Raw genomic sequence first — 12,781 nt, forward strand, 5'->3', positions numbered from 1 at the left:
TGTACTGCCTTTCAAAAACTTCGTGACAATTATTATTTTTGGTGGTAACCAATGCTTGACGGTTTGCCTTACAAGATGAATGCACAGCCAGAAGTCTTTACACGAAGGCAAAGGTTATGCTTTGATCTACTGTTGCAACCACTCTTTTTAGTAGATCACCATTTGTCTCTTGGCCACCTGTGGTTAGCCCAAAGCCACTGCTCAAAGAGCTCATTGCCAATGGTCTCAGAGTGGACTGGCCTGGGGCTATTGTTTCCTGTTAGACTACAGGTACATCATTTGAAGCAGGTTTTTTTTTTTTCTTTAGAACAAGCTAAAAAGCATTTTTTATTGCCTTCTCTTTAAGGCTGGCAAGACAATGGCTGCTAAGGTTTCCCAGATGATGTGATGTGCTCCACATAACCAGCACATCAGAGGTGGGTTATATCAAATACTACTGAATCTACCCCAGGACTTCGTTATTTGTTAGTGAGCCCTTTTGGTTATTTAATGTTTACTAAGTGTCTAAAGTAGGAGTGATGAAACTGTTCACAAATATAGAGGCTGGTGTCTTACAGTACTTAGTCAATGTGTGCTGATGGAGGTAGGCTATGACTGCTATTGTCATACGTCCAGTTAGACAGGAAAGTTAATGCTACGCCGGTGCCTCTTAGTGCTATTTTTCAAAGTAGGTTATGATTCAGTGGTAAAAATCAATGTTATCTGATGCCACAAATAGGCATTGATGTGAATTTATATGAGCAGGAAAGAACAGAAAACGAAGAACCTCACGTTAGTGTAATAGTTTTGTGACATTTTTGCTTCAGTTATATATAGGACATTATGTATGTGGATACTGGATTAGAATGTAAAAAAGTATTTCTGTGGGTCTCTGTAGGAAAAAAAAATTGGGGAAATGCTGCCTAGAGCTTCTGAAAGGCCATGTGTGCCTTCATGGTAAATTTTTCTACTTGGCTATCTTTAGATGGGCAATAGTCTAGATTTAAAACCTAATGAACTACTGAAATGCTTTATTTATTTATATTTTGTACACTATTTTTTTTTAGTGCTTTATTTTAAATTTTCTTGCCCAGCATAGGGTAATTTTAATACTCCATCTGAAATGGTCTGGATGTAACCAAGGACTCCAACTATGGTATTTCTTCTTGAAAAGCTTTTATTCTTCCAATGAGTTATTTTAAATATATAATCACTTTCTTGGTACCATCTACATACCACTTATCCTTGTATTTCTAATTGACTAGAAACTGGAGATCACAGTAACCAATACCAAAGCCCTTCACACAGCACTTACTACTTGTGTGAACTCACAAAAGTATTTATTTCAAATCAGTTTTCTCATTTTAATAATATTAAGGAATAGCATAAATAGCATGCCTTCTACTCAGCATTTGAAGCAAGATTTCCACAATGTTGACTGTACTTTAAAATATAAGATAAATTTTCTAGTATCATGAAATATGAAAAGATTCACACAGAAAGAGCCAAATGTTTCAAAGCAAAACATGATAATAAATAAGCTATACTCACTTTCTGAGATGGACACTTTAAAATTTCAGGAACAAAGTCTAGTTAGCTAGATCCCATCTCTTCCACATTCTATTCACAAGGACTAAATACAAAAAGGAAAAAAAAAAAAATATATATATATATATACCTTCACTGTCCTTGAATTTCTTGATTGCCACAATTTCATGTGTTTCCTGCAAAGGAAAAAAGAGGCAGAAAGTCATTTCCCAGTGTTTCTAAAACTGGGAATCCCAATTGTCTGGGGGTATATTTGGGGACAGAACAGCAAGAAACCAGAAAGTAAACCAATAGATCGTCTTCTTTCCCAGTCCCTCATTTCATGGTTCCAAAATTCTCTTTCTTACCATCCTACAGACATTGTCAGAAAAGGAAAAAAAACAAGGGGGAGAGAGAAGGGGACCAAGAGCAGAGATGGTGATAGACCATGGATAAACCAGAAGTGTCGAGGTATTGAGGCTACACAAAAATGTCAGGATGACTGACAATAAAATATACCATCATCTGTACTTCCTTCTGAAACTCAGGGACACACTTTAATTGGACTTCTATAGCAGAGAAAAGGCTTCTACAATACTCGGTAGTTGATGGTAGCAGAATTCCCCTTGAAAGAAAGTCTCCTCCCTTCACTTAACTTTTCCTAACAAACTATCCAGTTCACCAGTTCTCCCCTATTGATGGTCATTTCAAACCCAAAGAGAGACAAACATCTGCCGCCAAATACCAATCACTACCTCCCCTCCTGCCCTTATTTCGGTCTCCTGAACAGAAGTAGTTTGTGAGCAGAACCCTACTTTAAACTGAAACATTTCAAAAAAATATAAGGGCTGGAAAGGAAATGGAAATGCTCAGAACTAAGCACCATGAGGTTAAATAACTCATGTCTAATTCTGGTCTATAAAAGGAATAAAAAAAGCTTTTGGCAAAATAATATATAGATTCTTCAAAGCCAACATGTTATATAGAAAGGTCTTCTGAATGACTCAGGTCTGCTTTTTTGTACTCTAAGTGGGTACACTTTCAGATCTGTAGGAGCAAATCTTTTAATAAAAGAGTGTCCCCACATCAAAACAAAGGCTTTAAAAATGCACAAAATAGCAGGCAATAACAAGATATAAATCATTAACTTATTAAAAATAAACACTTTTTTTTTAGTTGTTTATAAAAGCAAAGGGGGATCATGAAAGCGGGGGACGGGGGGAGGAATGACCATTTAAATTCTTATGCTCAACGACAAACCCTGAGTCGTAACTAGGTCTGTAAAATCAAACCCTTTCTGTTTCTCATCTGCCCCGTGAAATAAGAAAATACCAGCTTTCATCTTTGTTATAGGAGAAAAAAATTCATCTGAAAGTGCTATAGGCTACTGAGGAAAAAGGTTCTTACGAGTATTACATTTTTGTTGTTAACGGAGGATTGATAGAATTGTAGAGTACAGACAGCTTCTGGGATACAATTTATTTGTACTCAGCCTTCCAGGTACTTTCTGATATTGGAAGTGTTTCATTATTGGGAAGAAATAACTGCAAATTCAAAGTGATGTGGGGGATGATCAGCTAGAATATTAGTACAGGTAGTAGCAGGTAACTCTGCGAGGTATGCTACTCCCTCTTAACACAGTGATAACCATTTTCTTACACTGCTCCTTTTCAAAAGGCTCTAGCCAGCAAACTACAAATGGCATAAGAGAAAGAACAAACACTATCAGGAAACTCGGCTCCAGACACAAAGAGGCAGCATGATATGCACCCAGGAAGGGAGTAAAACTGCTCACATTTCAGGGCACCTGGGTGGCCCAGTTGGTTAAGGGTCTGCTTTCAGCTCAGGTCATGATCCCAGGGTCCTGGTATCCTGCCCCGTGTAGAGCCCCATGTCAAGCCCCATATCGGGCTCCCTGCTCAGCAAGGAGTTTGCTTCTCCCTCTACCCCTCCCCTCTAATAAATAAAAATAAAATCTTAAAAAAAAAAACAAAAACTGCTCACATTTCAGCTGAGAGATCTTCCAAGTCATGCTTCATCCTATATTGCACTCTAAATGGAGTCCCAAGGTATCTTTTTTAATTTAAATTTAATTAATTAACATATAATGTATTATTGGTTTCAGAGGTAGAGGTCAGTGATTCATCAGTCTTATATAATACCCAGTACTCATTATATCACATGCCAAGGCACCTTTCTATTGCATCCTAAGTGTTAACGTTGTCTGATTTTATAAAAGGTCTTCCTTAGTTCTAATTCGCCCATGATAGGACTACAAATTTACATTTACAACAAACTTATTTACATCATCTTCAAGAAAGAAACTGATTAATTTCTGGCATCTCATAAATAGAATTCATTGTATAAAACAGTTGCCTGAAAATGGGTCAAATAAAATGTTTATTATTCATCCTTTCACCAATACCATGGAAATCCTGTCTCAACACACACACACACACACACCCTCTCTCTCTCTCTCTCTCTCTCATTTACTCAATACAATTTATATATTTACTTAAAGAATGAGTGAAACATGAAGTTTTCTACATAAAATCAACTCAATGTTTAGTGGAAACTACATGCGTTTAAGAGCAGAAAATGCTGGAAAGAATTTGACATTTCACATTCAAGCTGCTTATAAAAATAATACAAACTCATTACAGAAAACATAAAATATAAAAGGTATAACCATTGCTAGCATTTTGGTTTATTTTTTCCCAGTAAACTTTTCTCAAATTGGAATAGTAATATTATGTACGGTGTTACATGTTTTTATTTCACTTGATATTGTATGAGCTATATTTTAATCTGTCATTAAATAATTTTTAAAACCATTATTTTTTAATGGACTGTTATTTAACTCTGAATATACTTTGACATCTGTGTCTTTATTTCCATAGAGTAAATTCTGCAGGTGATATATCTGGGTCAAATGGTATGAACATTAAAGGCTCCTAATACTGCCAAAATGGATATACAAAAATACATCATTTCACAGTTCCCTTCAGCAATATATAAGAACACACACTCTATAACCATAGCCAATAGTAAATACAATCACTGAAAAAAGTCTTTAGACATCAGTGAGGTCAGAGAAGTTTCATTCTATCAACTGGTAAGTGAAAAAAAGTCTACTAATAAGCTTAATATTTTTCTTGATGTTATGGATGTGAACCTGTTGCCAAATTTTGTTACAAATATCTTCCCCAGATTGTTGTGGTCATTAAATTATTTAGGGTTTGGTTGTTGTTGAATATAACTTATAATTAGTCACATTTATTGATATATGCCTTTATGTCCACTACTTTTGTGTTCAAAGTCCTTACTTAGCCTGAGTATGGTTAATATTCATCCACATTTATGTCTCAATATTTTAATGATTTAATTTCTTTCCTTAAACTTGATCCACCTGTCATTTAATATATGACATGGTGAGGGAATCTATATTTAATATTTAATCTATATTTAATATTTAATAATAAAATCTATATTCTAAATACTGAATCGATTTTCCCAATACTCTTTACTATGGATTTTTTTTTTAAGATTTTATTTTTATTTATTTATTTGACAGAGAGAGACAGCGAGAGAGGGAATAAAAGCAGGGGGAGTGGGAGAGGGAGAAGTAGGCCTCCCGCAGAGCAGGGAGCCCGATGCGGGGCTCAATCCCAGCACCCTGGGATCACAACCTGAGCCGAAGGCAGACGCTTAACGACTGAGCCACCCAGGTACCCCTTTACCACGGATTTTTAGTTCTTTGTTGTACCTTAGCATTCTTACATATATGCTCCAGATTTTCTTTCAGAGCTTTCTAGTCTAGTCTACATGACTGATCTGTTGATTCTTATGTCAGAATCAATTTAAATTATTGTGACCTGTTTTATTTATTTTTTATTTATCTTAATTTGAGAGAGGGAACACGCACAAACAGGAAGAGCAGCAGAGGGGGAGGGAAAAGAAGGGGGAAAGAATCTCAACCAGACTCCATTCTGAGCCCTACGTGGGGCTCGATCCCACAACCCTGAGATCATGACCTGAGCCAAAACCACGAGTTGAACACTTAACTGACTGAGCCACCCCGGTGCCCCTACTGTGACCTGTTTTAAATTAATCTGGGATTACAGACCCTGGTTCTTCTTTTACCATTTTGTATAATTTATTTTTGAGAATAGATTTTGGCTGTTGTATTTAATTTATAATTATACACACATGAGCAGTTATACATAATCTATATTTCTTTATATATTTTATTGGCTTCAGTCTTTACCTCTATTCCTTTTCTACTGTGGTTTTCACATTTTTTTGGAGCTCGATTTGCATTTTTTGCTCAGTGTGCATCTTTGAGTGGCTTTCTGAGGAAGTATCCTATTTTCCAAATCATTACATGTGTGCAAGTCCTCACACATGAATGGCAACTTGGCAGGCATAGAATTCTTGGGAAGGCAACCTTATGTTCTCCACCATCTTCAGGATCCCTGTAAAGTTGTATGCACAGCAAAGCCCTGGAAAATGCCATTCACATCACAGACATTGTAGGTTTGTATGTTTATTAAAGCAACTTTCCAGCACATAGGAGTAAAAAGTCTGTAACAAAATCCATGTACTTCATTCTTCTCCATACACTTTCTTCTCCTTCCAAGAGGAAGAAAATGAAGTCTGAGGCCAATTTGATTTTCGTTCCAACACAGATAACTTTGTTTCCGCCTAGATCCTATTAGGACTTTTCCTTTTGCTTGGAATAAAAATTTTAAATTACCAGAATATATCTAGAAGGGGGGGTTGAACTAATATTATCTGGAAATCAATGAAATTAGCAACCTTAAAGGTTGTTTCTACACCTGTTTTCCTAATATTTTTCACTAGAAACCTTGTAACTTTTAGGTTGGATCTTTCATAGTTGCTTTGTATGTTTTATTCACTACTGCATAAGTGCCTAGAATAGCAGGCACATAGTAGGTTCAATAAATATTTCATGAGTGAATTAATCAAAACTGCTACATCAATTTTGTTCTTTTACTTCCTCCATTTTAGGTTTCTCTATCATCTTATTTCAGCTGACTTCGACTTCAGCAATTTTTGCCTTGTTTCAGCTTGTTCTCACTATAGAGGTCATATTGTCCTGGCTCTCCTTCAGGAGACTGCATCTGCTTGTTACAAAAAATCATTTTTAGAACTATGTGTTGCTTCTAAATCTTCAGAGCAGTGTCTTATCTTCCCATGTCTTTTCATAAGGTACACATCCCTGCCTTTTTTTTTTTTTTTTTTTTAAAACTCATCCCTACTAAGATTGGAAGAGATTCACTAGGCCTGGCACCTGAAAGGCTAGTTGGGGTTTTTCAACCACCTGGGCTTCAAAAGCAGATTGATGTACCTGAGCCCAATGTCAAAACCAGGATTCCCAGCAAATAGTCTTCTCATTGGGTTGGCTGGGCTGAGGCTGAATCACCTGTGCAGAGTTGTCAGAATAAGCTGTTTGCTGAACCTACCCTTCCTAGCACATCCTGTGCCCTCTCCTCTACATTCACCACACCTTGCCATGGGGGTCTGTGAATCCTAGGATGCAACTTGCTATTTCCAATCCTTCTCTGCTTCTTGCCATACTGTATTTGGGGTGCTTAGTCTCTGAAAAGATCTGGCAATACAGGTGCTGATGTGGGCTAGTTGGGGGACAGAGAACTCCAGCTCCCTCAGGGTCAAATAATAGTTACCACCATGAGATGGCTACCTGTTTCCAGCTCCAGCGGGCATGGGTCCAACCAAGCCTTTTGCTACTCCATTTTGACAGTTTATCCTAGTCTGGTTCAGAAAGTAGAATAAGGAGCATGATGTTCAAGACTGTATTTTTCAATCCATCTCCCTGGACTTTGCCAACAATCTTCAATTTTTAGTTTCTTAATTTACAGAAATTTTATGTTTTTGGTTTTTTTAAATCTCTTCATGGGTATTTAATGGAGAGGTAAGAGATGATACACTAAGTTTTATTACTTGTACTACCACCCTGAGATGCTACACATAATATGGGTGTAGACAAAGAAGAAAAATATACGAAAAACAGCTCTAAAGAACTGTGTTTTAAATTCAATTTATTCACAAAAGCTTGCCTTTGCCCCCACAACGTCTGCAGCAGAATGTCACCAGCTGTAGTCAGCATGATAGGCATAATTTTCTACTTGTTTCAGTATCTTACTTTGTTTAAACAATGAGTTAGTTAAAAGCTGACATTCTGAACAACAAACTAAGGATGTGATAAAATATATAAGTAAACCATTAATGATAATTTCATACCTCACCCATAATTTTGTCTCAAAATTGGAATTATATTACTTTGAAATGCAAAAAGATAGAGGTTCCTAAATTGTGCTATCTCCATGTGTGAACAAGCTATATCAAGGCATTTAACATTTACCAAAATAAATTTCCTCAGCTGAAAAAAAAAATTAGAAAGAGAATGAAAAATAAATTTTATGCGTAGTAAAAAATAGAAAAATATCCAGAGGACCTATATTTCTTCCAGTATTGTCAAGATTTCCACCTCATAAAATTCATGCCTCAATCACTGAATAACCATCCTGGACACAGAGATCTGTAACCAAAACTTACTCCTGCCAGTTAGTGACTGTCTCAACCTCCCTAGTCACTGGTTTATGGCCAGAATCAACTGTTCCTTAAAATATTGGCAAAGCAAAAAAAAAAAAAAGGGGGGGGCGCCTGGGTGGCTCAGTCGTTAAGCGTCTGCCTTCAGCTCAGGTCATGACCTCAGGGTCCTGGGATCGAGCCCTCATCGGGCTCCCTGCTCAGCAGGAAGCCTGCTTCTCCCTCTCTCACTCCCCTTGCTTGTGTTCCTTCTCTCGCTGTGTCTCTCTCTAATAAATAAATAAAATCTTTAAAATAAAAAAATAAAAAAATAAAATGTTGGCAAAGCAACTAAATGGTATTAACAATTGTAAAATTTACTAAGTTATTTAAAATGCAATTACATAACTTGAATTATGAATTCTCTAAATTGATTACACTCTTTATAAGGAAGTATCAGGAATCATTATTTTAAATGTTTTGCTCTGTAATTTAAAATATCCAACATGCATTATAAAAGAAAACAGAAAAAAATAGTGATTTTAGTTTACTCAGCTATTCATGGATTCCCAAGGTTTTACTATACAATTCATTCTGTAATTAATTATTCCCTGAGGAAGCCATTCCTTGGGAGAAATTTTTTATTTCTTCATCCAAATAGCAGGAAATACAATTTGACACTAAAGTATTTTAAAATATTTCAATCCATGATTTGTGCGTAAATATCCCAACTGTCTTAAGTTCTTTTACAGATTGACATGAGCCTCCTTCAGCAGGAGCAAAACCCTACAACCGTAGGCACTGTTGTTACCAGAGAGACCAATATGGTACCTGAAAAAGCAAGCTTTATTTTAGATTATTTAAGTACTTTGCACCAGGCCCTATGCTAAGTGCTTCCGATGTATTATCTCATTTAATCCTCAAATCACTTACTGAAGAGGATCTTACCATCATGCTCATTTTATAGATGAGGATATACTGAGTTGTGGGGGGGGGGGGGTTGTCCGTTTTTGTTTTTTGAGTACAGTTGACACACAATGTTACATTAGTTTCAGGTGTATAACATGGTGATTCAACACTGAGTTTTAATGAGGTTCTGTAACTTACCCCAAGATCATATGACTAAGAAGTAATAGAGCTAAGATTTTAAACCCAGGAAGTCTGATTCTGGAGGCCATTTCTCATCCATGGTCATGCTATACCACCTTCGCAAGCCATAGATGTAAATTTTGTTGTTAAAAAGGATTAAAGAGGGCACGTACTGAATGGAGCACTGGGTGTTATACGCAAACAATGAATCATGGAACACTACATCAAAAACTAATGATGTAATGTACGCTGATTAACATAACATAATAAAAAAAAGGGGGGGAAGGATATATTCTGAAACATACGTACACACCTCCACACTGGGGAGGCATCATTATTTCTCATCTGTGGTTTTCTCAAAAATATATGTTATCACCAATAAAAATGTTCAAATAGTTTTCTAATGTCTGTTATAAAACTTATACACCTAAAAGTATATGCAAAAATTTCCTTATTTCCATCTTTATCTTTATTCTCTTATGTCACAGAAACCTAAAATAAAGAAATTATTTTTAACATTATGAGCAAAATTATAAAATTGGAGTAAATTCATGCACAGGATACATTCCATGGCAGGTAGATACAATGGAACTAACATGTGTTTGCCAAGTACCATAGAAATACAAGTTATTAACCAGGATACAAAATGATGAAAACTAGATTGCTTTCCAAGAAATCTCGTTACTTGTATTATTTATTACCTACAAACTACCATAGTTTGCTAATACTAAAAGTTAGATTAACTACCAAAGTGAAGTATTTCAGACCATATCAGGAAGGAAAAGAATCTATAGCAAAGAAGGAGAGCATTTCCATCAGTCATCTAAGAACGGTCCATTGGGCCCCTGCTTTATATGAGGATATTTTATATGACATCTGGTGGTAGGTAATAATGCATGTCAGTAAATTAAAATTTATGACAATAGTTTAAAAGTACAACAAATGTTATATGATATGCTGCAGGAGTTCAAAACAGATTGATCATGTAAATATACAGAAAAAAATGTCAGATTTAAGTCGATAATATGTCGATTTGCTTCTGATCATTCTCTCTTGCTGAAATTAAAATGTCATAAATATACCTTCATTCATTCCCATTCTTTCTCTCCCCAGAGGTAACTTCTATCCTGAAACTGTTATGTACCACTCCATGCACATATTTATTATTACAAATGGATTTACCCATAAGCAATTTTACTACTGTTTTGAACATTGAAAATCATGTAAGTGGCATGTTACTGTGAGCATCTTTTGCAATAGCTTTTTGTTTTTAAGCACAACATTGTGTTTCTGAGATTTAAACAAAATCTAGTTCAGTGGCACTCAACTGGGGACACTGTGCACCTCCCCCCACCCCAGGGACATCTGGCAATGTCTAGAGATCCTTTTGGTTGTCGCAATGGGGTGGAGTGGAGGCTACTGGCAACTACTAGGTAGAGCCCAGGACTGCTGAACATTCTACATTGCACAGGACAGCCCCCATGACAAAAAATTACCCACCCCCAAATGTCAAAAGTGCTGGCATCGAAAAACTCTGCTCTAGTTCATTCATTTTAACTGTTTTGTGGTGTTCCACTATAAACACTCCCCCTTTAAAGAGAGAGTGACCACTTTTTGAGATCAAATAAAGCTTTTGAAAAGAATAATATACTGTGAAAATAAATTTTAGGTGAAAATGAGATGATTAAAGACTTATTCTTCAAAAATTATTAAAGCCATTAATCATGGCACTAAAATGTCTACACTCATCTCATTTTCATAAAATGATTACTTTTATAACTTTTGTAATATGGCCCCATTTAAACATCCTATAGTGAAATATACCAAAAGATATATACTACTTTTGTTAAAAATTCAGTGATGCTTTTCAACTGGCCCAAAAGAATTTGGCAGTCACACAAAGTCTACACCAATAACTAGCAAAACTGCAACAAAGGTTCATGTTATGGGATAGTGTTACAGGAAATACTGGTGTAAATTCTAAACTGTCCATTATTTGTATGCTAAGAGTATTACACAAAAACTCTTACATTTTAAAAAGCATTACAAGGGGGGCGCCTGGGTGGCTCAGTCAGTCAAGTGGCTGCCTTCGGCTCAGGTCATGATCCCAGGGTCCTGGGATAGAGCCCCGCATCAGGCTCCCTGCTCAGACGGAAGCATGCTTCTCCCTCTCCCACTCCCCCTGCTTGTGTTCCCTCTCTCACTGTCTCTCTCTCTGTCAAATAAATAAAATCTTAAAAAAAAAAAAAAAAGCATTACAAGGAAAACTCATAATCAATTTACTTCATGCTCAGCTTCTAAAAAGAAGATAGTCTCATGAAAATATTAATAGATTATCAAGAACATGAGAGAGCAAGCATGCAGCCAAAAAAGGAAGATGTGGGAAGTGGAATCTTAAGACTCACATAGAAAACAACTGCCTTCAAGCCAAGTCAGTAATAAAATTTCTATGTAACAAAACCTAGTTTCTCATTTATTTCCATTAAAACATCATATCCCTTCTACCCTCCTCTGGGCTGGATATGCCCTCCAGAAATCTTTACTGAGATGTAAGATGACAGTAAATGAAGTATAAAATATCTAGATAGAATGCCTAACCAACCATTCCCTCTTTTCCCTCTCTGAACCTGGTTCTGTCTCCTGTCCCTGTATCTCAGTAAACAGATAAATATCTAGCTAGATATTTAGGATCACTTTTGATATCTCCCTTGTCTGCACCCCCAAACCCATCCAAGTGCTGTTGAATTTTGCCTCCCTAAATCTTTTTCAAATCGGTCCATAGCTCTTCTCTACCTGACTCCCATCCAAATTCCAGCCCCTCGCATTCCCACTTGGAGTACTACCTACCCTCCAAACCCTTCTAATAATGTCTGCCACTGGGAGAGCCTGGTGGCTATTTGAAAACAGAAATCTGCTTTCACTCCACCAGTCCCCATAAAACTCCTGCAAAACTCCCCTGCCCTAAAGACTATGTCAAAGCCCCTCCACGTGGCCAGCAAGGCCCATCCAGGGACTACTCCATGAATGCTCTCCAGCCTCCTCTCCCTAGGTCTCCCTTGCTTGGTGAGCCCCAGCCATCATCACCAAGACCTCCCCTGCTATAGTTCCTTTTGCTCCTAAAAGTTTTGCCCTCCCCTGCCCCACTCAACCCTAAATTACCCCTCTCTCAGACCTTGGCACAAATCATCACTTCCTCAGGGGGGCGTTCCCACTGCCCTGTGACTAAGTCTGAAGCCCCATATGTTCTCTTAACAAACATCTCTTCATAATTATTAAAGTGACACCTTCACATATTTTATGACCACTTGGATAAAGGTCTGACTCCACCACTGGACTCCAAGCATGTGGGTGAAAAATAATGTATGACTGGTTCAAAAGTGAACTATGCAAGAGAGAGGCAGATCCAGTGCAAAAGTCTCACTGTACAGCATCACCAGTTCAAAATTTACATCCTGCTGGCCCAGATCATGTTTCTTCTTGGATGAAATTTACTAATTCCACTATAGCCTAACGGAGAAACACTTTTTCCTACAATAATTAAAAAAAAAAAAAAGACCTTCTTTAGGATATAAGGAATTTTTTTAAAGCCAAAAAACATGAGAACAAAGAATAT

At 36.8% G+C, this 12,781-nt stretch overlaps 1 protein-coding gene across 1 annotated transcript in view; it reads right to left on the minus strand.

The window, feature by feature from the left end:
- The window catches only part of CDKL5 (cyclin dependent kinase like 5), a 133,687-nt gene that overhangs the window by 70,733 nt on the left and 50,173 nt on the right, over nucleotides 1-12,781 (minus strand). The window contains exon 3 of the mRNA XM_081807975.1: nucleotides 1,658-1,703. Coding sequence (XP_081664101.1) covers nucleotides 1,658-1,703 — 46 coding nt within the window. The remainder of the gene's footprint in view (nucleotides 1-1,657; nucleotides 1,704-12,781) is intronic.

Source organism: Leptonychotes weddellii, chromosome X, assembly GCF_054177405.1.
Source record: "Leptonychotes weddellii isolate Sample4059 chromosome X, ASM5417740v2, whole genome shotgun sequence".
NCBI classification, from domain to species: Eukaryota; Metazoa; Chordata; class Mammalia; order Carnivora; family Phocidae; genus Leptonychotes; species Leptonychotes weddellii.